The 26,620-nt window shown below is 44.3% G+C and overlaps 1 protein-coding gene across 1 annotated transcript in view; it reads right to left on the bottom strand.

Moving 5' to 3' along the window:
* The window catches only part of LOC126981396 (homeobox protein ceh-10-like), a 58,515-nt gene extending 34,712 nt beyond the window's left edge, over positions 1-23,803 (bottom strand). Inside the window, exons 1-3 of the mRNA XM_050832413.1 lie at positions 23,792-23,803; positions 22,469-22,520; positions 19,297-19,384 (exon numbers count right to left, since the gene is read on the bottom strand). Coding sequence (XP_050688370.1) covers positions 19,297-19,384; positions 22,469-22,520; positions 23,792-23,803 — 152 coding nt within the window. The remainder of the gene's footprint in view (positions 1-19,296; positions 19,385-22,468; positions 22,521-23,791) is intronic.
* Positions 23,804-26,620: the final 2,817 nt, after the last annotated feature.

Below are 26,620 nucleotides of genomic sequence, written 5' to 3'. Positions count from 1 at the left end.
AAGCGGAAGAAGGTTTAGCAGTACCAGTAGCAGTAGTAGTAGGAGGAGGAGGATGGAGGAGTGGTAGGAGGAACTAGGGAGGGTCTAAGGAGTGGTAGGAGTGGTAGGATGGGGGGAGTGGGTATCCTATGGCTCTTCAGGAGACTCGAGAGCCTCACCGTTCACCCCTGACGCAGGTAAACACGACGAGGTACACACACACACACACACACACACACACACACACACACACACACACACACACCTTGGGCGGCAGGTAACTCTCTCCTCTCACCTGGACGAGGCCGCGGAGGTGAGGGAGAAGGGAGAAAAGTGAGGGAAGGGAGGGAAGGGTAGTAATCGAAATGCTGAGGGGAGGTCTGAGGAGAGAAGGGAAGGAAGATAAGGGAGAGAGGGAAAAATAAAGTAAGAAAGGAGGAGGAGGAGGAAGAGGTAAGGGAAGAAGGGAGGACAAGGGAGGGAGAAGGAAAGGTAAGGGCGATAAAGGACAACTAAAGAAGAATGAAGAAAAGAAGAAAAGTAAGGGAAGCAGAAAGAAGAGAAATGAAGAAGAAAGAAAAATGAGGATGAGGGAAAATAAGGGAGAACTGGGAGAGGAGGGACTAAGGGAAGGAGGTAAGGGAGAGGTGATGGGGTGATAAGGGAGGATGTATGGGCGAAGGTGATACAGTAGGGAGAAGGAAGGGGGGTGAGAGAACGGGGTGAGAGGGTGTGAGGGTCGAAGGGTGTTGGAAAGCGTTTAAGGGAGATTACCGAAGAGACAATATATAGTTAGTTGAAGTGTCAGGGCCGGTGATGACGTGGCTGAGAAAGAAAGGGAGAGGAGAGAGAGGGAGAGAAAAGGGGAAGAATGGGAAGCGATAAAGAGAGAAGGGAAAGAAGAAGATACGAGGGAGGAGAAGATGAGAAGAGTAAAAGGGAGAAGAGGAAAGGGGTGATAGAAAGGATTTATGAGAGAATTATAAGGAAGGGAGGGAGGGAGAAGAGGAAGAAGGGGGAAAGATGGAAGGGAAGAAGGGAGAAGGGGAATAGGACAGGGAGGATAAGAAGGGCTAAAGAGATAATTGCAAAGTAAGGAGGGAGAGAGAAGAGGAAAAAGGGGGAGAGATGGAAGGGAAGAAGGGAAAAGGGGAATAGGATAGGGAGGATAGGAAGGACTAAGGAGAGAATTGCAAAGGAAGGAGGGAGAGAGAAGAGGGAGAAGGAGAAGGGGGAGAGAAGGCAGGGAGAAGAGGATAGGGAGCAGAGGAATGAATAAGAAGAGAAAAGGAATGGCAGGGAAAAGACAGAAGAGGAAAATGGTGAGGAAAACAGGAAAAGAAAGAGATGAGGGAAGAAGATAGAAGAGAAAAAGAAGAAAGAAAAGGAGGAAAAGAGGCACAGAAGAAGACAAAGAGAGAGATAAAGAGAAAAGAAAAACAGGGTGTGATTTTGAGGTCATTTGGAGAAGCGAGTCAGGGAAAGTTTGTTAATGGTGTGTCGCGGGGAGAGGGGGGGGGGGGGGAGAAGAGGGAAGAAGGGGAGAAGGAGGAAAAGGGGAGAAAGGGAGGAAGAAAAGAAGGGAGAAGAAAGGGGGAAAGATTCATCATTAAGACTGTATATAATTTTAGGCCTCGGAAAAAAAAAAATGTGATAGAAAGAAAAAAAGAAAAAGAAGAAAAAAGAAGAAGAAGAAGAACAACAACAACAACAACAACAACAACAACGAAGCGAGAAAAAAAGTTGTCATTTCAAGGTTAAGTTTCAAAGTTTGGAAGAAAATACTTAACAGGGAAGACTTTGAGAGAGAGTTAAGAGATCTCCACGATTAATTAGAGAGAGAGAGAGAGAGAGAGAGAGAGAGAGAGAGAGAGAGAGAGAGAGAGAGAGAGAGAGAGAGAGAGAGAGAATAAATAACAAAAACATACTTAACTAAACAAAAATATCTTATACATCGTTCACATTTATTTTTTCTTATTTACTTTTCACAGGAACAAGAAATTTTTAATCTTTTTTTTTCTTTTTCCTTTTTTGTTATTTATTTTCTACTTGTCTCGCAGCCTCGCATTTCTCTCTTCCCTTTTCTTTAATTTTCCTTGACTGTAATTCATTTTTCTTTTCCTCCTCCTCCTCCTTCTCCTCCTCCTCCGCATCCTGTTCTTTCTTCTGTTTCTGCTTTTTTTTTTCTTCTCTTCCTCCTTCTCCTCTTCTTCCTCATGTTCTCTCTAATATTCCTGTTTGCTGTTCTTTTTTTTCTTTTTCTTCTTCTTTATCTCCACTTCTTCCTCTTCCTCTATCTCCTATTTTTTCTCCTGTTATTGCTTTACCTCTTCTTGTTTTTTTCTTCTTTTTCTTCTTCTTCTTCTTCTTCTTCTTCTTCTTCTTCTTCTTCTCGTCCGCCTCCTCTTCCTCCTCATGTTCTTTCTTATTTTCCAGCTTCCTTATCTTTTCTCCTCCTCCTCCTCCTCCTCCTCCTCCTCTTCCTCTTTCTTCTCACGTTCTTTCTCATGTTTCTGCTTCTTCCTTTTCTTTATCTCCTCCTCCTCTTCCTCTTCCTCCTCATGTTCTTTCTCATGTTTCTGCTTCTTCCTCCTCCTCCTTCTCCTCCTGTAAGGGCAGAACATAATGGTGATATCTTAAGAGGTTGTTTTGCGTAGAAATGTTTATTTGTCCGCGAAATGCCAGCACGAGGGAAGGTGTTGAGTCACGCCCTTCACCCTCCTCCTCCTCCTCCTCCTCCATGTTCCTTTTTTCTCGGGTTGCGGTGGAGGCTGTTGTGGTTGAGTACGCGAGAGTGCAAACATTTCTAACACGTGAGGGAGAGAATGGAGGAAAGATGAGTGAGGGAGTGAGTGAGTGAGTGAGGGAGGGAGGGAGTGAAGTTGGAGGAAAGATGAGTGAGTGAGTGAGTGAGTGAGTGAGGGAGGGAGGGAGTGAGGTTGGAGGAAAGATGAGTGAGTGAGGGAGTGAGTGAGTGAGTGAGGGAGGGAGTGAAGTTATGTGAGTGGCGATGAAAAAATAAATAAAATAAAAAACGCTTAACGGACTAAACTTACAACTGCGCACTCAGTATAACCAACACACGCACACACACACACACACACCATCTCTGAGCGTCATGGTTGGTGTGTGTGTGTGTGTGTGTGTGTGTGTGTGCGGCGGGAATCAATGCTCCATTCTACTGTCACGCTGGAAATGATGACAAAAAAAAGGAACCCACGACCTCTTTGATCAAGCTACTGGAGCCTATTAAACCGAAAAATCGTTAGTGGGAAGACAGGCGGCTGAACAATGAAGGGGAAGAAGATGACAAGAGAAGGAGGAGGAGGAGGAGGAGGGGGAGGAGGAGGTGGTGGTGTGGAGGACGAAGGGAAGGAGGGCGAGGTGAGGTTGAATACATTTACCTTTCCCTCTTTTCTCATCGCCGCTCACCTTCCCGCCTCCCCTCACCTGCCTCACCTGTCCTCGGAGGCGATATCCACACAGCCTCGCACAGGTGAGTCGCCTTAAAGGTCACCTACTAAATAAACGAAGGGAAAAGTCTTATTACACGCCTTCCGTCTCGCAGCGTCTGTCACCTCTACACCGTCCTTCTCTCTCTCTCTTTCTCTCTGTCTCTCCCTCCTGTCCCTCCCTCTCTCTCCCCCTTCGGACGGGCCAAATTAGCCGCCATCTTCTTTTCCCCGCGAAAAATAAGGCGCGGGAGAAGTGTCGCTCCGGCAGGTAAGACGCGGAGGTCGGGCTGGTCGATCGGTCATTACCAGCACTGAGCCAGCCGCCGCCACGCACCCGCCGCCGCCACACACACCCGCCAGCACCCTAGAGAAGGCATGCTGACGGCGAGGGTGCAGGCGGCGGGCAGACAGCGGGCGGTGAGGGGCGGGAAGCGAGGGTCGGGCCGGAGGAGTGTTTCTGGCTGGCGGGTTCAGAGGGCGGAGGGTAGTAAGCCGCCTCTCGCGTTAAACAAACTTGGTAACGCCCGCTCCTCGCCGCCGCCGCCGCCCCGCCGCCTCGCTTCCCTTCCTCCAGCCGGGATACGAGCCTCAGAGCACCCGCCGAAGGGAAGGAGAGGCGCCCTGAACCCTGAGCTGCTGTAGTGTGTTAGTGCTGAGAGGCGGCGCTTGGTAACGTGTCCGGTAGAGGGAGAAGCGGGAGGAGAGGGAGAGGCGGGAGGGGAGGGGCGGTGAGCTAGGGCTGCGGCAGAGAGAGAGAGAGAGAGGGTGGGGTCCATGTAGGGTTGCACGAGGCTTCTGTTGTTGTCAGCGGCGGCACAAAAGGCGAGCGACGTGAGGTGTCTGTCCTTTGTCTGTGCGCCGGACTGAGGCTTGTAGGTCTGCGTCTGTCTGTTGGCCGAGCTAGGGACGGTCTGTTGTTGCTGTCTGTTGTTGCCTATGGTGTGGAGTCTGAGAGAGTTTGTGGACCGATAGAGACAGTCGGATAGGGTTCACAGACAGACAGAGGGAGTCGGATAGAGTTCACAGACAGACAGAGGGAGTCGGATAGGGTTCACAGACAGGTACACAGACAGAGATATAGGTCCAAATTTTTTAAACGTACCTGACTCCCATAACGACAATTTTCCAAGGCTATAGAGAGGATTTATCGGGTTTTCATGGGTGTGTTTTCCCGTCCAAGGCGCACAAGTCGGGTACAACTATTACTGGTATCACAAAACAATCCATGAAAACCCCTGGAACTTCTACAAGAGGCGTTCAAAACAAGCGAACTGAGGCGCCGTGACGTTAAGGAGTGCGGGCTATAAAATGGAAGTGCATGGGGCTTAGAGAGACACGCAGACAGAACAGACGGACGGAAAGACAAACGGTGAAGAGGGGAAAGAAACCGACCGACAAAAAGATATAGAGAGGGATAAAAGGTAGAGAGACATAGAAAACACAGACTGATAAATAGACAGGTACATAAATGGAGTTGGAAGAGATTTAAAGACAGACACATGGAGAAAGACAGACAAACAGACAGATAAAGGGAAATGCAAGGTATCTACAGAAACACACACACACACACACACACACACACACACACACACACACACACACACGGAGGGGCATCACATTACGCCTTGCTCGCGGATTAGCTCAGCCATCAACTTGTAATTGGGAAACAGGACACCGGAGCCGCTTGTGACGGGAGGAAGGAAGAGCAACAGAGCGCCTCCTCCTGCACAGGTGAACACGTGAACGCTAGACAGGTAGGCAGGTAAGTCACTAAACCCAGGCAAACCATTAGACCCAGGTGACACGGTGAACAAGAAAACTCTGAATACAGGTGAGATGCAGGTAAGACAGCCAGGTAAGCCATTAGACCCAGGTGACAAGGTGAAGGCGAAAATTCTAACGACAGGTGAGAAGCAGGTAACTCACTAAACCCAGGTAAACCGCTAGACCAAGGTGACAAGGTGAACAAGAAAACTCTGAAGACAGGTGAGGTGCAGGTAAGACACAGGTAATAGTCAGGTGATCCAGGTAAGATTTTAAACCCAGGTGAGCCATTAGATCCAGGTGACGAGGTGAAAAGTATGATATTCAGGTGATAAGGTTATAGTTCCACAGGTTTATGATGAAGAGGAGGAAAGATATTGGGTTTTGTGTGTTTTCTTTGTACTTTTTTTTTTGGGGGGGGGGTTCTGTATTTTTTTTTTTTTGTGTGTGTGTAAGTGTAATAAATCTTCTGCACCTTAAATTCAACCTCAATGCAAAAGAAACCAAAAAAATAATAAAAACCAACAAACAAACATTTTAGTCCACACAACACCAATGACAACAACCACCACAACAATAACAACATGAGAAAACAAAAAAAAAAAGAAAATCCTTCACACCCAAACACAACGAAAGGAACAACAAAAAAAAAGAACAAAAACAAACAAACACCAAAACAAGAAAATAAAGATAGACAGAGAGAGAAAAAAAAGAGAGAGAGAAAGAGAACTAACGCCAACACGAAGGGTGAAAACTATTGGCTGAGAGAGAGAGAGAGAGAGAGAGAGAGAGAGAGAGAGAGAGAGAGAGAGAGAGAGAGAGAGAGAGAGAGAGAGAGAGAGAGAGAGAGAGAGAGAGAATGGTTGGATGCTGCTGCCTTATCTCTCTCCTCCATCCTCGCTCCTTCCTCCATCCCTCCGCATCCCTCCACCTCTCTTCCACTGATATTACCAACCTCGCCACTGACTCAAACTCCTCTATTGTTTATTTCCTTCTTTTTGTTGAGTGAGTGAGTGGGTGAGTGAGGGAGGAAGGGAGTGAGTGAGTGAGTGAGTGAGTGAGTGAGTGAGGGAGGGAGGGAGAGAGGAAGGGAGTGGGTGAGTGAGGGAGGAAGGGAGGAAGCGAGTGAGTGAGTGATTGATTGAGTGAGTGAGTGAGGACAGATTTGACTATTCCTCTATCTCCAATATTTGTTTTTATTTTTTCTCGTCCTATTTAACTTGCTATTTGCTCTTGTTCTTGTTCTTCCTTTTCATGTCGCTACTGCTTTTCCTTTTTCCTTGTGTTCTATTGCTTTTAGATTTATGTATACTTTTTTTTTCTTTTCTTGCATATTTCCAAGTTTTTTATTCTCTGTCGCACTTCATTTTTCATTTTTCATCGTTTTTTACTTTCTATCGCAGACATTTTCATTTTTCGTTTTTTTTATTTTCTATCGACGACTATTTTTCATTTTTCATCGTTTTTTATTTTCTATCGCAGACTTTATTTTTCATTTTTCATCGTTCTTTATTTTCTATCGCAGACATTTTCATTTTTCATCGTTTTTCATTCTCTATCGCAGACTATTTTTCATTTTTCATCGTTTTTCATTCTCTATCGCAGACTATTTTTCATTTTTCATCGTTTTTTATTCTCTATCGCAGACTATTTTTCATTTTTCATCGTTTTTTATTCTCTATCGCAGACTATTTTTCATTTTTCATCGTTTTTCTTCTTCATCACCTTGTGAACTGAAACGGCGGCTTTTGGCAATAATGTGTTTGACTGGTAAGTGAGAGATTGAATTTTGAATTATTTTTTTACCATAATTCATGTATTTATTTATTTATTATCATCATTATTATTACTTATTTGTTTATTTTGTATTTTTCTTATTATCTCTTTCACCGTAAAAAGATTCCGACCATGTTTTATTTTTGTAAGACGAATTTCCTTCACAATTTTTAAGAGTTTGATTATCCTGGTATTCATGTTTTTCCTCTTTACTAAAACCGCCGAAAGGTAGTTTGTTTCTTAAGACTCCCCGCCCCCCTTCCCTCCCCCTTCACTGGAGTTATGAGTGATATTAGCCGATTAAAAAAAAGAATAATGAATCTAACTATGGAACGATAATAACACTAATAATAATAATAATAATAAAATCGACGGTAATATTAGATTCAGGAAAAAGGATAAATGATGATAAAAAAGGATAGAAAAGTAAATAGGAGGATGGAAATGATTATGAAAAGGATAAATTATGATAAAAGAGAAGAGCATAGACGATAAAGGAGATATTGAAAGGGATGAATTATGTCAGACAAGAAGAGAAGAGGAAAGAAGAGAAGGTGGGGGTGAAGGGACAAGTTGTGTGGGCAGGTGACTGGATACAAAGGGAGAGAAGGAAAGACGGGGGATAAAAGAGGTGTTAAAAAGATGAATAATGAAAGAAGAGAAGAGGAAAGGAAAGAAAAGGAAGAAGAGAGAAGAGGGAAGAAGAGAAGGTGAGGGTAAAGGGACAAGTTATGTGAGTGGGTGACTGGGCGGGCGGGAGGGCGGGGACTATACAGCGAGGCAGCGGTGGGTGGGTGAGTAGCAGGCGGGCTTAGCGGATGGGTAGCGGGTGGGTGGGTGGGTCGATCAGCCGAGGAGGAGAGGAGGTGGAGGTAGCGGGCGGAGTAAGAAAAAAAGAACTATTCACAGTAAACTTGGGAACGGAAAAGTCGAGGCCATTTTCCTGCCAAACGATCGAGAAACACTTGACGTTCGTTTTCTGGACGAGGCCAAAAATTGCTACACGGCAGAGTGAGTGGAGGGAGGAGGGGGAGGGGGAGGGGGAAGGGGGAGAGGGAGTGAGAGAGGGGAGGGAGGGAAGGAGAGAGAGAGAGAGAGAGAGAGAGAGAGAGAGAGAGAGAGAGAGAGAGAGAGAGAGAGAGAGAGAGAGAGAGAGAGAGAGAGAGAGAGAGAGAGAGAGAGAGAGAGAGAGAGAGAGAGGATAGAGAAAGCATATAAAGAATGAGTAGCTTAACAGAATGAAAGGAAAGGAAAGGAATTCAATCCCTCTATAAGCATAAAAAAAGAAGAGAAAAAACAAGAAGAAAAACAAGAACATGAACAAGAAGAACAAGAAGAAGAAAAAGAAGAAAAATACAACAACAACAACAACAACAACAACAACAACAACAACCAGAGGGAGAAGATAAAAAAAAAAGATAACAAGGAGCAAAAAAAATAAAAAATAAAAAAAAAAACAATAATGGAGAAAAGTGTACTTCGGGGGACACTTAAACGTAATGACGCGAAGATAACAAAAAAAAAAAGATAAGAAGAAAAAATAAACCAACAAGTTATTCAGAATATTAACCACGCCAGGGGGCCGCCATTACTCCCCCCCCTCTCCTCCCCCTCCCCTCCCCCACTTCCCCATCACACAAAGCCTTCCCTGTAGCAGTAATAATAATAAATTCCTCATACTAACGCGGAGGAGGAGGAGGAGGAGGAGGAGGAAGAGGAGGAGGAGGAGGAAGACGAAAAAGACAACGAAGAAGAAGATTAAGAAAAACAAGAACAAAAAGGAGGAGGAGGAAGAAAAATGAGGAAGAAGACAACGAATAAGAAGAAAACGAAGAAGAAAATGAAGAAGAACAAGAACAAAAAGGAGGAGGAGGAAGAAAGATAACGAAGAAGACAACAAATAAGAAGAAAACGAAGAAGAAAATGAAGAAGAACAAGAACAAAAAGGAGAAGGAGGAAGAAAGATAACGAAGAAGACAACAAATAAGAAGAAAACAAAGAAGAAAATGAAAAAGAACAAGAACAAAAAGGAGGAGGAGGAAGAAAAATAAGGAAGAAGACAACGAATAAGAAGAAAACAAAGAAGAAAATGAAGAAGAACAAGAACAAAAAGGAGGAGGAGGAAGAAAAATAAGGAAGAAGAGAACGAATAAGAAGAAAACAAAGAAGAAAATGAAGAAGAACAAGAACAAAAGGGAGGAGGAGGAAGAAAGATAACGAAGACAACAAATAAGAAGAAAACAAGGAAGAAAATGAAGAACAAGAACAAAAAGGAGGAGGAGGAAGAAAGATAACGAAGAAGACAACGAATAAGAAGAAAACAAAGAAGACAAAGACGAGGACCAAGAATAAGAAGGACAAGAGGAACAACACCAGCCACAACAACAACAACAACAAAAGAGTTTTACAGTCGAAGTTCCTCGCTATGAACCCGAGCATAGTGTTGGCTTTGTTGTATGCTTTTTTACAGTGATTCGCGTGTTTCAGGTAACTGCTGATAGTGACCCCAAGATCCTTTTCCTCCTGCAGCGCCTGTTAAATTCAATTGTACGTGAATGGGTGCTGGTGGCTGGGGCTGCACGTGTTAGTCAGTCAGCTCTGTACTCTGCCTCGCGTCTCAGCCCCCGCCGTCATTGTCTCCGTCGTCACCAGGTTGGGCGGACAAAGGGGCGTCGAGGGCGAGCCGCGGCGAAAACAAGGACGAATCGGGCCGCTGCGAAGGCGACAAATTAACCTTTTGTTGGGCGGTGTTAGTCATTTGGCAAGGTGGACTGTCTCTCTCTGTCTCTATCTCTTTATCTCTCTTTATTTCTCTATCTATCTATCTCTCTTTCTATCTATCTTTATCTGTTTATTCCTCTCTATCTCTATCTATCTATCTATCTATCTACCTAATTTAATTTCTCTTGTTTCTTTTGATATGCGAAGATAAGAATAACGATACTGTGGAGGGGAGGAGGAGGAGGAGGAGGAGGAGGAGGAGGAGGAGGAGGAAAAGAAGAAAATGAGCTCGAAAGACATCATCAGGGCCTCGCTTTTAACCTGAATGTGATCCACGTTTTCTCTCTCTCTCTCTCTCTCTCTCTTTTTCTCTTTCACTCTCCATGTTTTTCCTCCTCCTCCTCCTCCTCCTCTTTCCCTCCCTCTCTTCCTTCCATCTCCATTTTCTTCTGTGTTTCTCTTTTCCTTAATTTGTGTCAGTGATCCCTCCTTTCCTTTGTCGTCGCTTCTCTCCCTGTTTTCCTCTTCCTTTCTCTCTCTTCCTCTTTCTAATTCTTACTTTATCTTTCCTGCCTCTCTTTCCCTTTCTTCCATCTTCATTATTTTCTTCTTTCTTTCTCTTTCCCTTAATTTCTGTCACTGATTCCTCATTTCCTGTGTCTTCTTTTCTTTCCCTCCCTGTTTTCCTCCTTCTTTCCTCCATCTTCCTGTACTCTTTTTCTTTCATCTTCACTAAATTTTCTTCTCCTTTCTTTCTCTTTCCCTTAATTTCTGTCACTGATCCCATTCCTTCTTTCCTTTGTCTCCTTTTCCTCCCTCCCTCCTGCCCTGTTTTCCTCCTCCTTTCTCTCTCTTCTACCCTCCCTCACTCCTTCCGCCCCCCGCCCTGGTCCACATCGCCTGCAGCACATTGGCGCCCAGAATGGCTGTGTCGGGTCGCCGGTGGAGTCACAAAGGCGGCCCTCGCGCTGCCTCGGCGGAACACAAAGGCTATTAACTTATTACTTCCAACTAGCTCCTCAGCAGCTATAATTATTGCCGCTGCAGCTCATCACAAGCTAAATCAAGGGGGCGCACTCACACACGCACGCACACAGACGCACGCACGCACAGGAAGGAAGGAGGAGCCAAGACCCGCCCGCAGCAGTTGATGTCGCTCCGCTGGGCATGAGAGGCGAGCAAGGACGAGATGAAAGTCCTGCCTGTCATGAGCTTGTTGTGCCTCGGTGCTGGGGAAAGGGGCGAGGTGGGAGGAAGAAGAGAGGGAGAAGGAAGGAAGGGTGTGGAAGGTAAGGAGCAGAGGCGGAAGGAGTAGGATGTAGAGAGGAAAGGAAGGTGGTGGAAAGGAAGATGAAAGGAAGGAAGGGAGAGAAAGAGAATGGAAGGGTAAGAAATGAAGGTGGATGGAGGTAACGAGGGAGGGAGAAAGAAGGGAGGAAAAGGAGGGGAAAAGCAAAGAAAGGGAAGAGAAGTAAAGGGAAGGAAAGGAAGGATAGAGGCAACGAGAAAGGGAGTGAGAAACGAATGAAGGAAAGAAGGAAGGGATGGAAGGAGAAAGAGAGGGAGGGAGATGAAGAGAGGAGGAAGGAATGAAGGAAAGAGGGAAGACGCGTGTGGTATAATATGGAAGAGATATTTAATGGGCGCGAGGTGTAATAGGGGACACTAGAGGGGAAATAAAGGGAGGGGAAAAATAATGGGGAAAATAATTGCTGGGGAAAATAAGGGAAGAAAAGATGATGGGGGAGGGAGGAAGATATGCAAAAGGGGAACTTGATGGAGATGGGGAAGGAAAGGAAAGAAGGGAAGGAAAAGGGAAAACAGGAAGAAAGAAAGGCAGATAGGAAAGAAAGGAAGGAAGGAAGAAGGTATTAAAGAAAGAAGAAAAATAAGAAAAAAGAAAGAGAGGGAAAAAAGAAGGAAGAAAGGAAGGTAGGAAGGGAGGAACGAGGGATGGAGGGAAGGAAGGAAGGAAGGAAGGAAGGAAGAAGGAAAGGAAGAGAAGGAAGGGATAGAATTAAGAGAGATATGGTAAAATGTGTGTGCATGTGTGTGTGTGTGTGTGTGTGTGTGTGTGTGTGTGTGTGTGTGTGTGTTTTTGTGCGTATGCGTGTGTGTGAGTGTGTGTGTGTGCGGGGAGAGAGAGGGGAGGGGACTATCCCGTCTCAGACCTCTCCAATTAAACGTTTGTGTCAGTCCTCCAATTACTGTTCTGTGTAGTGATTGTCCCACCCTCACGCCGGGACGCCCACACCATTTTTCCTGTAGCAGTAGTAGCAGCAGTAGTAGTAGTAGTAGCAGGGGAGAGAAGGGAAGGTAGATGAAGGTTAGGAGAAGGAGAAAGGAGGAAGGAAAGGAGAGGGAAGGGAAGGCGAAGGGGAAGGGGGTTACAGGTATTGAGAAGGAGAGTGAACGAAAGAAGGAAAGAAGGTAGGCATGAAGGAAGAGGCAGAAGTAGTAGTAGTAGTAGTAGTAGTAGTAGTAGAGATTGTGATGATGATGATGGGAACGGTGGTGGTGAGTGAGCGGAGGTGATGAAAGCGGTGGAGGTGAGGATAAAAATAGTGATGAAATTGGTGGTGGTGGTGATGATGAAAAAGGTGGTGGTGAGTGAGCGGAGGTGATGAAAGTAGTGGTGGTGGTGGAGATAAAAGTGGTGATGAAAATGGTGGTGATGGTGGTGGAGGTAGTGGTGGTGGTGAAGGTTAATAGCAATCGATATCAAGGTTATAAGAATGTGCGCGGTAGAAAATGAATTATAACATAGCAAAAAAAAAAAAAGTAGATTGGTAGAGGCGAGCAATTATCTATCACACAAAAAATGCAGCGGTAGATAGACAGATAGACGGAGGCATATAAATACAGACTTACAAAAACAGACAGATAGATAAATAGATAGATGGATGGACAGACAGCTTAATATAGGGACTGATAAACATAGATATTGACAGATTGAGGTAGATAGCGAGATAAATATAAAGACAGACAGATAGATAGATAGACAGACAGGGTTACAGGTATTGATAGATTAAGTAGATAAGTAGATAGGGAGATAAAAATACAGACAGACAGGTAGATAGATAGATAGATAGATGAATAGGTAGACAGACAGACAGGAGACAAATACCTGTTCCCTCCTCTACGTCACACCTGTAATTACCACCTTCTAATTGGCCCTCATTTGCCTCCTGTTTTACCTGCCCTATTCTCTCTCAGGTAACTCTTCCTTTTCTCTCTCCCTCGACCCTTACCTTCTCTCTTCTTCCCCTCTCTTCTATTCGCTTTCTTTGCTTTCCCTTCCTTTCTTTTCCTTTTTTCCATATTTTCTTCCTACCTTCCTCTCTCCTTTTTTCTTTCTTCCTCCTTCTTCCCTTTTTTCCACTCATCTTTCCCTCTCTTCCATTCCCTCCCCTCTCCTTCAATTTCCTTCACCTCCCTACCTTTCTTTTCCTTCCTTTCATTTTCTTCTTCCTCCTTTCTCAACTTTCCCTTCTTCCTCGTTCCTCATCTTTCCTTCTCTTCCATTCCCTTCCTACCTTTCTCTGCCTTCCTTCACATTTTTTTCTCCTTCCTCCTTCCTTAACTTTCCCTTCTTCCTCGTTCCCTCTCTTCCATCCCCTTCCCTTACTCTCTTCTCCCTCCCTTCTCTCTCTCCCTTCCCTTCACATTGATCTCCCTCCCTTCTCTCTCTCCCTTCCCTTCACATTGATCTAAGTCTTTTTTCTCTCCCTTTGGTCGGCGAGGTCACGCAAGATTTATAAGACAACAAACGGGGCTTTCATCATCACCACCACCATCACCACCTTCATCACCACCACCACCACCATCATCATCACTATTATTAAGATCAACACCACCTCCGTCACCGCCATCAACATCTCCACCGCCAATATCAACATAACAGCAACACCACCATCACCATCACCTCCACCACCATCAACATTATTATTATATTTATCTAGCTGTCTATCTGGGTAACTATCTATCGAACAGCAGGTCTACCTATCTATTTATCTATCTACCAATCTTTCTATCTAGCTATCTATATGTTTATCTATCTATCCTCCTTACTTTCTATTAAAATACGCCGCTCAATCTATTTATCTCATTATCTTTTTACGTCAGGTGTTGTCGATTATACACACACATACATACATAACCTTAAGGCAACCCTGACCCCATTTTCCTTAATTTTAGAGTAGCCCCCCTTAAATCTCCACCCCGGCAACCCTAACCCCATTTTCTTTCAGTACCTCTTCCATTAAACCATTGTTCTTCTCTCTATTAACATCCCCTGACTTAAAAACAAAATCCTAACCCTTATTTATTCATCTCAAGAATAAGTTAATGTATATGTGTTCATTTTAAGGCAACCCCCCCTTAATGAAACGGTCTTTTTTTCTCTCTCTTTTGAGTAGGCGTTTTTTATCCCCCACGTAAGTTAATCCGTTGTGACTTCTTTTTTTTTTTACTATTATTCCTATTATATTCTCTCTCTCTCTCTCTCTCTCTCTCTCTATCTATCTATCTGCCTACATCTCTTATACGCGTTAATGACTTCAACCAACATACGGTATAACTTTTCTCAGTCCGTAATAGTCTGCCATAAAAAAGGTAAAGAAAACTAGTTGTAAGTGAAGTATGTGGAGACTCAGCGAAGGCGAAAAACAGACTAAAAGCTGCCGTTGACTTCTGAGTCGGTCATAATAACTGATGTCTTAGTAAAAGGGGGAGCGTGGAATACGGTCGTCGAAGGTATGTTAATTAAAGGTGATCTAATTCAACTCGCACCAAAAGAATATTATTAACACCGACACATCTCATTTTCGATATCGACCCTTATAATTACAGTGACTTTTTTACTAGCATTTTTTTAATCTTCAATAAAGGCAGAAGAAGATTGATTAGTTGAGAAGGTAAAGAGAGAAAAGAGTCTGTTTAGTAGTATTTTCTCAGACAAACTTGACCTTATAGAAAGCACTCATATCTATTCTTTCTTATTCAAGGGTGGAAGAAGAAAATGGATTAGTAAGGAAGGGAAAAGGAAGTCTGTTCAGTAGTATTTTCACAAACAAACTCGACCTTATAGAAAGCACTCATATCTATTCTTTCTTATTCAAGGGTGGAAGAAGAAAATGGATTAGTAAGGAAGGGAAAAGGAAGTCTGTTTAGTAGTATTTTCACAGACAAACTCGACCTTATAGAAAGCACTCATATCTATTCTTTCTTATTCAAGGGTGGAAGAAGAAAATGGATTAGTAAGGAAGGGAAAAGGAAGTCTGTTCAGTAGTATTTTCACAGACAAACTCGACCTTATAGAAAGCACTCATATCTATTCTTTCTTATTCAAGGGTGGAAGAAGAAAATGGATTAGTAAGGAAGGGAAAAGGAAGTCTGTTTAGTAGTATTTTCACTCACAAATTCTACCTTATTAAAAGACTTCTTATCTATTTTGTTTTTAGTTAAGAGTAAAGGAAGAGAACGATGTGAAATTATAAGAATGATAGAGTAGAGGAAAACAGTCACTTACTCCCCCATTCTTTTCTAATCAATGGAAAATCCCAAGTCTGCTCCCCTTTCCCTATCTTCCTTTTCCTATATAAACAAAACACCTCCATTCCCTTCCTCTGCCCCTTTTCTATCTTCTCATCCTTTTATTTCCTTGCCTATTTTTAACACCTACCCAGACCTGTTTCCCTCCCCATGCTTCCCTTTCTTTAATAACCTAACCCCTCTACTTTTCTTCACCCCTTTTCCCTTTTCTTCTCCCCTTTCCCTCTCTCCCTTCCTCCCTCCCTTTCACGCCTACCTAAACCTATTCTCCTTTCCTATTCTTCCCTTTCTCTTCTAACCCTCTACCTTTCTTCACCCTTTTCCCCTCTCCTCTTTCCCCCATTCCCCATTTCTTCCCCCCTCCCACCCTTCACTACCTCTCACACTTGCCCAGACCTTTTCCATCTCTTTTCTTTCCTCTCCCTTCCTTCAACACCCTTTTCCCCTCATCTCTTCCTCCCTCCCGCCTTCCCATTCTTCCCCCATCTCATTCCCTCTTCCCCCTTCTCCCACTCCCTCTCTCCCCCCCCCCCCACACCTTTCACACCTGTCCCGACCTGCTCACCCTCACTATCGATTCTAATTTAGCGCCGACGAAAAAGTGACCCGCGATTACCTGGCCCTTTTTTTTATTTTCTTGCTCCAGTTGTTGTTTGTGTTTGTGTTGAGGCGCCGAGCTGTTGTTGTGTTGCGTTGCTTTGTCTTGTTTGTGTTGTTTTGTGTTGTGTTGCTATTGGAGGGTGAAAGGGGGAGGGGGTGGGGGAGGGGGGAGGGAGGGGAGGGAGTCTGTCTCTCTCGCATCTTGGTTTAAAAAAAGTGTCGTCGGTCGGTCGGTTTGTCGGTTCGGTTTTCTTTCTTTTATTTTTAGTCTTTTTTGTATTTTTTTTTTTTGTGTGTTGGTTTTGGGTGTTTTTTTCCTCCCTTATTCTTCTGCGTATATTTGACACTACTCGGTTTGTTTGTTTTCATCAAGTTATTTTTTGTTTCGATTACTCTTTTTTTTCATACTTTTTAACTGGATTGCGCTACCTCTACTACTACTACTACTACTACTATATAAACAATTACATCTACAATTCTACTATTACTACTACTACTACCACTACTACAAGAAACACACACACAAAACACACCTTCACCCATTCAAAAACACATAACGCACTCGCTTCACACTCCTCCTCCTCCTCTTCCTCCTTCTCCTCCTCCACCTCAACCCTACCTACCTCACACTCTCCCCCCCCCTTCCTCCCCCCCCCAGACGCAGCAGTAACCGTTTCATTAATTGAGTCACAAACAGCGGCCGGCGCAGGACTATCCCCTCGCCGTCCCCCAGCGCCACTAACGCCGTCGCCGCCGCTCCCTCTCGCGATCTCTCTGCATTACTTTTAATTAGAATATTGTCCTTTCCGCCCATATAATTTCCCTCAGCCACCTCGTTCCCTCCCCTCCCGAGCCTTCATAATTATAGCTGCTGTCAAGTAATTATCACAGGGAGAGAGAGAGAGAGAGAGGGGGAGAGAGGGAGAGGAAAGGAGAGGAAGGGATGTGTTTTGAGAAGAGGAGAGAAAGGGACGGGTTCTGAGGAGAGTGAAGGAAGGGAATGAGGGAGAGAAGGAAGGAGGAAGAAAGGGAGGAAGAAGAGTAACGGAGGAAGGAGAGGAGAGTGAAGAAGGAGGAAGAATAGACTTGTTGAGAAAAGGGAGGGAGGAAGGAAGGGGGAGAAGAGGGAAGAAGGGCAAGGTTAAGAAAATGGAGAGAGGAAGGAAGAAGGGAAGGAAGGAAGGAGGGAAGGAAGGAAGGAAGGAGGGAGGGATGGAAGGAAGGAACAGGTTGAGTGAAGAAGGGAGGAAGAAACGGACTGTGAAAAGGAAGAGAGAGAGAGAGAGAGAGAGAGAGAGAGAGAGAGAGAGAGAGAGAGAGAGAGAGAGAGAGAGAGAGAGAGAGAGAGAGAGAGAGAGAGAGAGAGAGAGAGAGAGAGAGAGAGAGAGAGAGAGAGAGAGAAACATTCAAGAGCGTCTTTTATTTAATAGCGAAAATGAACTATTCCATTTAAATTGTCTCCCCTCTCTCCCCCCCCCCTCCTCCTCCTCCTCCTCCTCATGTCTCTCCCCTCTCATAAGGTTTGTTTACATGGCACCAGCTGATTTAAGGAGTGAGGACGAGGAGGGGACGAGGAACACAACAATAGACGAGGACGCAAAGGTAAACAAAAGGTAAACAGAGACGAGACGACGAGATGTTAAGGGCGGATTAATTTAACGGGGGATGGGATGCTGAAGTGGGTTTTTTTTTTTTTTGGGGGGGGGGGAAAGGGGGGGGAGGAGGGGAGGATTCAGTTTTTTTTTATTTTTTTATTTTTATTTTTACAGCAGAGGAGACAATAATAAAAAATAATGAAAACAATAATGAAAAAAAAAAGCCCGGTACTTACAGCTCTGTGTGTTTATCTCTTTGCTTGTCTGTCTATCTGTATGTCAGTGTCGGATTAGTTTAGCGAAATATATGAAGATGAGTTTTGCTGTTTGTTTTGCAGTGTGTGTGTGTGTGTGTGTGTGTGTGTGTGTGTGTGTGTGTGTGTGTGTGTGTGTGTGTATTTGTGTGCGGTTATTTGTCTCTATTTGTAAGTCTATCGGTGTATCTATTTACTTATTAATCTTTGTCTCAGGTGAAGAAGTTTTTAGAGTATGTTTTTTTTTTTTTAGATCAAGAGTCGGTACAAGGGCAACACAAAGAGTGAAGAAAAAAAAGCCCGCTACGTGTCTCTTCAGTTATCTATCTATCTGCCTGTTTAACTGTCTATTTAATCTTTGTGTATGTGAATGTTTTTTTTAATTTACCTGCTGTTTACCTGTTCATCTATTTCTGTCTATTAACTTCTGCCTCAGAGGATGAAAATTTTGGAGTTTGTGTGTTTGTTTATTCATTTATCTATCTGCCTGTCTATCTGTTTATCTATGAATTTGTTTTTCAGATAATTAAGTTTTGGAGTGTGTCTGTGTGTTTGCCTATTCATTTTTCTATCTAACTGTCTACTTACCAATCAAGCTCTCTATCTGTCTATCTGTCAATCAATCTCTATACCTGTCAACCTATCAATCAATCTGTCCACCTGAATGAAATTTTTTTGAGGAGGTTATTTACCTATTTACCTGTCCATTAGTCGAACCCAACGCACCCAACACAACACAAGAACACAATAACCTCAACCCCCCCCCCCCTCCCCCCATGCAAGGCCTAATACCACAACGCAACGCAAGGCAACGCAACCCATCCACCCCTCCTTCGGTGTCCCCGGGGGCGGCGCTGGAGGAGAAGGGACAGAAGGAACAGGAGAGGGAGGAGGAGGAGGAGGGGGGGGGGGAAGAGCAACACGAGCCTAGAAACGACATCTGCAACTTGCAACTGGCGGGCGTGGCGGCGCTGGGGGCGGCGAGGAGACACGGGGCAGCATTGTCGTGATGTCAACTCTCCTCGTCACGGCCTCTCTCTCTCTCTCTCTCTCTCTCTCTCTCGTCTTATCTTTGTACTATCGTTTTCTTATCTCTGTGTCTCCCATTCCTTCTCTCCTCCCTCCCTCCTATCTCTTCATCTTCCTCTCTTTTTCTTTCATTCAACCTCCCTTTCTCTCTTTCGTTTTTTTTTTCCTTCCGCTCTTTTCAATCTCTTTTCCTCTCTCTTATCTCTGCGTCTCCCTTCTCTTTCTTTCTTTCAATCTCTCTTTTCCTCTCTCTCTCTCTTTCTCTCTTTTGTTGTCGCCGCTACTGCTGTTGTCCCTTCTGTTTGTCTCTCACTCTCTTTGTTCTTTCCTCTTTCTCTTTCTCCTTCTCTCCCTTTACTTTTCTCTCCCTCTTGTTATCGCTATTCTTTATCTTATTTCTCTCTCTTTTCATCCCTTTCCCAACGTTGCTCTTTTTTTGTGTGTGTGTCTGTTTCGTCTCTTTCATCCTCTTCTTACTTTGTTGTTTTTGTCTTTCGTCTTATTTTTACCCTCCTTCACACTCTTTCTCTCTCCCTCTCTTTCTGTCTCTTTCTTTCTCCGTTTACTCACCTGTGCCTTCGCTTCTTCTTCTTCTTCTTGCCAAGACTCACGTTCTGCCCATCAAAGGATTTGCTCATGGAGTCAGAGGAGTCCAGCCCTGCGGGGGAGAAAGAAATCAAATAAATAATGGAACAAACGCAACAGGAAACACGTGATTCTCATAAGGGGATGCAAAGGAGAAGGAAGAATTGTTGAGTTGAGGTGACACAGAATCAAAATACATCGATACACTGGAAATACGAGTGATTCTTAAAAGATACAAAGAATGAATGAAAGAAAGGAATGAATGAGGAAAGGAAGGAAGGAAGGAAAGACGGAGAGTATGAAAAGGAACGAAGATGGAAGGAAGGAAGAAAGGAAGAAGGAAGGAAAGGGAAGGAGTGGAGAAATGAATGAATAAGCAAACGAACGAAAGGAAGGAAGGAAGGAAGGAAGGAAAGGGGTGGTTGACGATAAAGGATATGTGAGAGGAGGGCGAAATTAAGCCTCTATGGGTGATGAATGGAAGGAGGAGGTGAAGGGGTGATGAATGGGAAGGGGTGAAGGGGTGATGAAGGGAAGGGAAGACTCGGGATGGCTCGTAACATATCGCCGAGGAAGGAGCGAAGAGGAAGGGAAGATGATGGATGGAGGAGAAATCTTATGACACGAGGAGGAGGAGGAAGAGGAGGAGGAGGAGGAGGAGGAGGAAGGGAAATAAAAGGAAAGAATGCATAGTACTAGGAGAAGAATGCGCATGAGGAAGAACACAAAGGAACACAAAGGAAGAACAAACAACAGCAGACCTGCTGGTCCTTACGAGGCTGTTTGTGACAAGCTACACTAACTATCTAATCAAAGGTGGAAGATGAAGGACAGCAAAGGCGAAGGCTCCTCCCCACCCCCCCATCCCTCCAGCCAAAGCTGGCAGGAAAGGAAAAAGAACCATGCAGCATGGAAAAACTGCATGGAATTTATGTAGGAAAGAGGAAAGAACTACCATTACTGCTACCACTAACCGGGCGATAAAAGCGGACAAGGACACCAGTATTCGAAAGAACTTAACGTTATTACGACAATGAGTAATATCTTAGTTGCTGGTTGGATTCAAAACACTTGTCTAATCTATTCTTGAAGGCCGTAACTGTTGTACTATCAACGACATCACAAGGTAGAGAGTTCCAAACATTAACAACTCGATTGAAGAAGAAGTGTTTAGCTTCGTGCGACGAGAATCTTTTACCACTTATCTTCAAATTGTGATTTCTTCTTGTTCTATTTGATCGATCAATTGTAAAGTAATCTTCCGCATTAATATTACTGAATCCTTTGAACATTTTAAACACTTCTATTAGATCGCCTCGCATTCTTCGTTTTGATAGGCTGAATAAATTTACTTCTTTAAGCCTTTGTTCATATGACAAATTTCTCAACCTAGGAATCATCTTTGTTACTCTTCGTTGGACCCGTTCCAACTTTTCTATGTCTTTTCTGTAGTAGGGAGACCAAAACTGTACACAGTACTCTAGACGGGTCGAACCAACGAATTATACAGTTTTAATATTACTTTTCCGATTTATTATTAAAGACTCGTCCGATGAAGCCAACCAATTTATTTGCAGTTTTAACTACCTCTGAACAATGCTGACCGGGCTTTAAATCGCTTGATATAGTGATTCCAAGATCCTTTTCTTTACTTACTGCAGAAAGTTGTTGGCCATTCATTACGTACCGAACGCGATTGTTATTTTTCCGATGTGCAACACTTTACATTTGTCAACGTTAAATTTCATTTGCCATTGATTGGCCCAACGTGCAAGTCGATCTATATTTGATTGTAAAGCTTCTTCGTCGAGTATCGCAGTTACTTTACTAGCAATTTTGTGTCATCAGCAAATTTTGATACTTTGCAAGTGAGCCCATCATCGATATCATTAACATAAATTAAGAAGAGCATGGGGTCAAGCACTGCTCCTTGAGGTACGCCGCTTTTGACATCGAGCCAGTTAGATGTAACACCGTTTAGAACTACTCTCTGTTTCCGCTCAGAGAGCCAGTCCGCAAGCCAATTGTGAATGTTACCCGAGATACCGTGCGCCAGTAGTTTGCTGAGCAATCGTTGGTGGGGGACCTTATCAAATGCCTTTTGAAAATCCAGATATATGATATCTACTGATCTGCTTTCATCGAACACCTCAAAAATATAGTGAAAAAAATCAAGTTAGTCAAACACGAACGTTTACTACGGAAGCCATGTTGCGAATTATTTATTATATTATTTTCTTCGAAGAATTTCACCATATTGTCGCGAATGATAGTCTCCATTAACTTACAAACAATAGATGTCAGGCTAATTGGTCGATAGTTTCCAGGATGAGACTTGTCCCCCTTTTTGAAAATTGGTGTGACATTTGCAAGTTTCCAATCCGACGGAACTTTTCCAGCTGTTAAAGATTTATTGAATATGATGGAGAGCGGTTTACAAATTTGATGTTTGATTTCTTTTAAGACCCTAGGGGTAATTTTGTCTGGACCAGGAGCTTTGCTTACTTTAATCTTTTCAATTGTGCGTAAAATGTCACTTTCTACGATGAGCACGCCACTTAACATTAAGAGGAGGAGGAGGAGGAGGAGGTGGTGAAGGAAGAGGAGTGGGGGTGGGGGAAGAAATAAGAGGAAGACGAAGTGGAGGAGGAGTCGTAAGGAGAGAAGAGAAGAAGAGGAAGAGGAAGCAGTAGCAGCAGTAACAACAACAGGAAGAGGAGGAGGAGGAAGAGGAGGAGGAGGAAGAGGAGGAGGAGGAAGAGGAAAAAGACGAAGTAAGGAAAGAGCAAAAAAAGAATGGACGAAAAGGCAGAGAACGAGGGGAGACGAGAAGAAACCAAAAAAAGAAAAAAAAAAAGAAGACAGGCAAGAAAGAAGAAGAAGAAGAAGAAGAGGAGGAGGAGGAGGAGGAGGAAGAAGAAGAGCCATCAAGCAGACAGGGCGACGAGGGGAGGAAGGAAACGTCTTGGATGCCTTGAGAAAAAAAAGTGTTATGGGTGGGCGGGAGGAGGAGGAAGAGGAGGAGGAAGAAGAGGAAGAAGGAGGAGGAGGAGGAGGCGGCGGCGAAGGGAAAGAAGGAAGGGAGCCAACGGGGCCCATCCTATCCCTACCCACCCCTACCCATCCCTATCCAGGCTTCCCCTCACTCGCCTCTCGCCTTCCGCCTCAACCGCCTGCTGTCTTCTGCCGGAATGGCCGCGCTGGGCCCTCTGGGGACCGCTCGGAGGGCTGGCGCGCGCATTTTGTGAGGTAGTTGGTTCTTCAGAAAGTGCTTCGGGGGGTCATTTATGCTGTAAAAGTTTAAACTACATCTTGTTACAGCGGCGCGATGGGTAGTCTCTCAATAACCTTAGTGTTGTTGTTGTTGTTGTTGTTGTTTGTTATAGTGTTCGTGGGTGGTGGTGGGAGGGGAGGGTGTGTGTGTGTGTGTGTGTGTGTGTGTGTGTGTGTGAAGGAAGAAACACGAAGGAAGGAAGGAAGGAAGGAAGGAAGGAAGGAAGAAATGAATGCGTGTGTGTGTGTGTGTGTGAGAGAGAGAGAGAGAGTTGTTGTTGTTATTGTTGTTGTTAGTGGTGGTAGGTGCTTAGGGAGGGGAGGAGAGGGAAGGGGAGGGATAGTATACGCGCGTGTGCTTGTGTGTGCGTGTCAGTTGCGTGAGGGAGTGAATGAGAAGGGAGAGTGAGCGTGAGGGAGGGAGGGAGAGAGCGAGGGTGTGAAAGAGGGGAGTGACTTCGAGGTGTGAGAGAGCCAAAAGACGAGCGAGAGGGAAGCGTGAAGGCGTAAGGGAGAGCTTCTTGGGCCTTTGTAAGTGGATAAATAGGCTACACTGAAGAGAGAGAGAGAGAGAGAGAGAGAGAGAGAGAGAGAGAGAGAGAGAGAGAGAGAGAGAGAGAGAGAGAGAGAGAGAGAGAGAGAGAAACACGAACATTGACCACCCTAACATCACCTATCAAAAAGACTCTTAGGGGGGAAAACAAACACTGGAGGAACATTACTAGGCAGGTAAAGAAGGGAGGAAGGGAGGAAGGAGAGGAAGGGAGACAAGAGGGAGAGAGGAGAGGAGAAGGGGGTCGAGGGGGTGCAGGGGGGGAGAGGTGTAGCCAAGGGGTCGAGATGTGTAAGAGAAAGGAGGAAAGAGGCAGAAGGGAAGGAGGGGAGGAGAGGGGAGGAAAGGGGTGCCAGGGGGAGTAGGGGGAAGGGGTGCCAGGGGGGGATAAGGGTGGGTAGGGTGGTCGTGATGTGTAAGGGAAAGGAGGAAAGAGGCAGAAGGGAAGGAGGGGAGGGGAGGGGAGGAGAGGGGTAGCCAGGGGGGGTATGGGGAAGGGGGGTGTCAGGGGGGTAGGGGGAAGGGGGTGCCAGGGGGGGTCAGGGGGGGTAGGGTGGTCGTGATGTGTTGTTATTGCGTTGAGGAGCGGCCATATTAGTGCCTGGGATGCCCGCCGCCTCGTTCCCGCTTATGTGACGACCACTTCAGACTCACCTGGGACGACATTATGGCCCCCCCTCACCCCCTCACCCCCCCGCCCTCACCTCCCTTACTCCCTTTCCCTTCCCATTCTCTCTGGTATCTTTTATTCTTTCCCACATTTTCCTATTTCTCACTTACTTTCTCCCCCTCTTTTACACCCCTTATTTCCTCCCCTCCTCCCTTACTCCCTTCCCTTCCCTCCCCATTCCGTCTGGTATCTGTTATTCTTCCCCATATTTTCCTATTCCTTATTTTCTCACTCTCTCTTACACCCCTTATTCTCTCTTCCCCTTACACACATTTTCTCCTCCTATCCCCCCTCCACCTCCTTCGCTCCCTTCCCTTCCCTCCCAAACTGTGTCTTCCATCCTTGTCTTGTAGCAGGCTAGCCATAAATTTAATTCTTTGACGTCCTCTCGCTCTTTTTCTTTCCACTCTTCCAAGCAAGCAGTCACTTTCTAGTCCTCTCCTTCTCAGCACATGACCCAAAAACTTCAGTTGTCGCCTTCTTATACTTTTCATCAAATGCCTATCTACTGGTGCTCTTCGCAAAACTTTCTGGTTTGTTACTCTATCTGTCCAGGGAATTCTCAACATTCTCCTTAAAAACCACATTGCCGCTGCTTCTACGTATCTTTTTCTTTGTATTTGTTTTAACCCCTTGCCTGCGGATTTCCTACAAGCAGACATAACCAAGCTACAGGAATGGAACAAAAAGTGGCTGCTACAATTCAGTGAAGAACAACGTAAAGTCCTGCACCTTGGGAGGGGATATCCAGCATACCAATACCACATGGGCACCACAGAGGCAGAGAAAGACCTGGGAGTGTGTGTTACCAGGCTACCAGTGAAAGCCAAATCCGTGCCAATCGCAGCAGACGGGTTAACTGTCCATGTCCCCTGTTACACACTTAGGGCCATATTTTTAAACATTTCTGCCCCCAAGAACACGTAATTTACTAGTCTTGCGTGGGAGTTTAGGGCATTTCCAGGGGTACTTTTATGACCCTGGTGGTAGTCTGAGCCTTCTTCTGTACCTTGAACCTAAAAGAACACTCATTAGAACTCAGTTAACCTCATTTTTGGCCTTTGGAAATAGTGTGTGTGAGGGGTGGGAGCATCTGACAATACCAACCTTACTCCTTCCCTTAACCTCCCTTACATTCCTATCTCCTTTTCTAGGGTCCAATTTTCACATCTTCTTCCTCCTCCTCCCTTTCCTTCCCACCCCCTACGACACCCGTTATTCTTCCCCTCATCTTCTTACTCTCTCTTCCTCACCTCCTTCACCCTCTTATTTTCCCTCCAACACACATCTTCCTCGTCCTCTTCCCTTGCCTTACCCACCTCTCTCTAAAACTCCTTATCCCCTCCCCTGTCTTATTCTTCCTTCTCCTCCTTCTCCAGTTTTCTCGCTCTTCTTTTTCTTTCTATTCCTCCCAATTCTTCGAGTACTTCAGATATATTTTTATTCCTCTTCCTTATTCCTCGGCTGCTCCTGCTTCTCCTTCTCTTCTTCCCGTTCTTTTTTCTTCTATTTTAACTTCCATACCTTATTATTCTCTTCGTAATCCTGGTTTTATATTTAGTCTTCCTCTTCTCCCGATCCTCCTCCTTCTCCTCCCTTTTTCTTCTTCGTCTTCCTCTTCCTCCTCCTCCTTTCCCTCTTTTCCTGGTTATGTTTTCCTTTTCTACGCTCTCACTTTCTTGAATTTCGTCCGCCTTTTCTTATTCCTTTATTTAATCTTTTGTTCATCATATCTTCTTTGCACTTCGCGCCCCTGCTTCCCCTTCCCCCTCCTCCTCTTCTTCCTCCTCCTCCTCCTCAAAAAGAAAATTAATCCTCCACGCATGCTATTTTTCGTGTCTTCTTCTTCTTCTTCTTCTTCTTTTTCTTTTTCTTTTCCTTCTTCTTCCTGCATCCCTTTCTTTTTCATTTTCTTCTTCTTTATGTTACTGTTATTTTTTTTTCTCGTTTACTTTAACTACTACTACTACTACTACTACTACTACTACTACTACTACTACTACTACTACTACTACTAAATCAAAAAAATAAAAAACGGTGGCGCTGCAGTACAAGACTCACTGAAACACTTTTTTTTAATATTTCAACTCGACGCTAAATTCTGGAAAGTAACGAGACAAAAAAAAAATATAGTGGATGATAATTACGCATTTATAAACTTTAGCACAATATTCTGAAAGCCCTGTTTTAAATAAAGAGAGAGAGAGAGAGAGAGAGAGAGAGAGAGAGAGAGAGAGAGAGAGAGAGAGAGAGAGAGAGAGAGAGAGAGAGAGAGAGAGAGAGAGAGAGAGAGAGAGAAACACATATGCAAAATTAAAACAATAGCAATACAAAACAGAAATACGATTAAAAAATGTGTATAAAACAAGACAGGAAAAGAAAAAAAATACAGGAATTCTTAAAATGGCAAGACAAAACAAAAACAAAAACAAGATGGCGATCGAAATACAAGAAAAAGAAAAAAAAGAAAATAAAGAAAAGAGAAAAATATGAAAAAGAAGAAACACGATCAAGATGGTAAACGAAGTAGAAGAAAACAAAAACAAAAACAAAAACAACAGACTACCAAGCAAAACAAAGGAAAAACAAACAGACACCCACCCACACGCCTTCGCAAACAAGAATGTCACGCTTTAACAAGAACCAAAGAAAACGATAAAAAAATAAAACGATAAGGAATAAATATGATGAGGAAGACAAAAGAGAAGTACCGTGCTTGGAGGAGGAGGAGGAGGAGGAGGAGGAGGAGGGAAGATGGAGAAGACAAGGAGGTCAATGGGAAAAAGAAGAAAAAAAGGAAGACGAAGAAGAGG

Source organism: Eriocheir sinensis, chromosome 48, assembly GCF_024679095.1.
Source record: "Eriocheir sinensis breed Jianghai 21 chromosome 48, ASM2467909v1, whole genome shotgun sequence".
NCBI lineage: Eukaryota > Metazoa > Arthropoda > Malacostraca > Decapoda > Varunidae > Eriocheir > Eriocheir sinensis.
The sequence above is the reverse complement of the archived record's forward strand: the minus strand, read 5'-3'. Positions and strand labels throughout refer to the sequence as shown.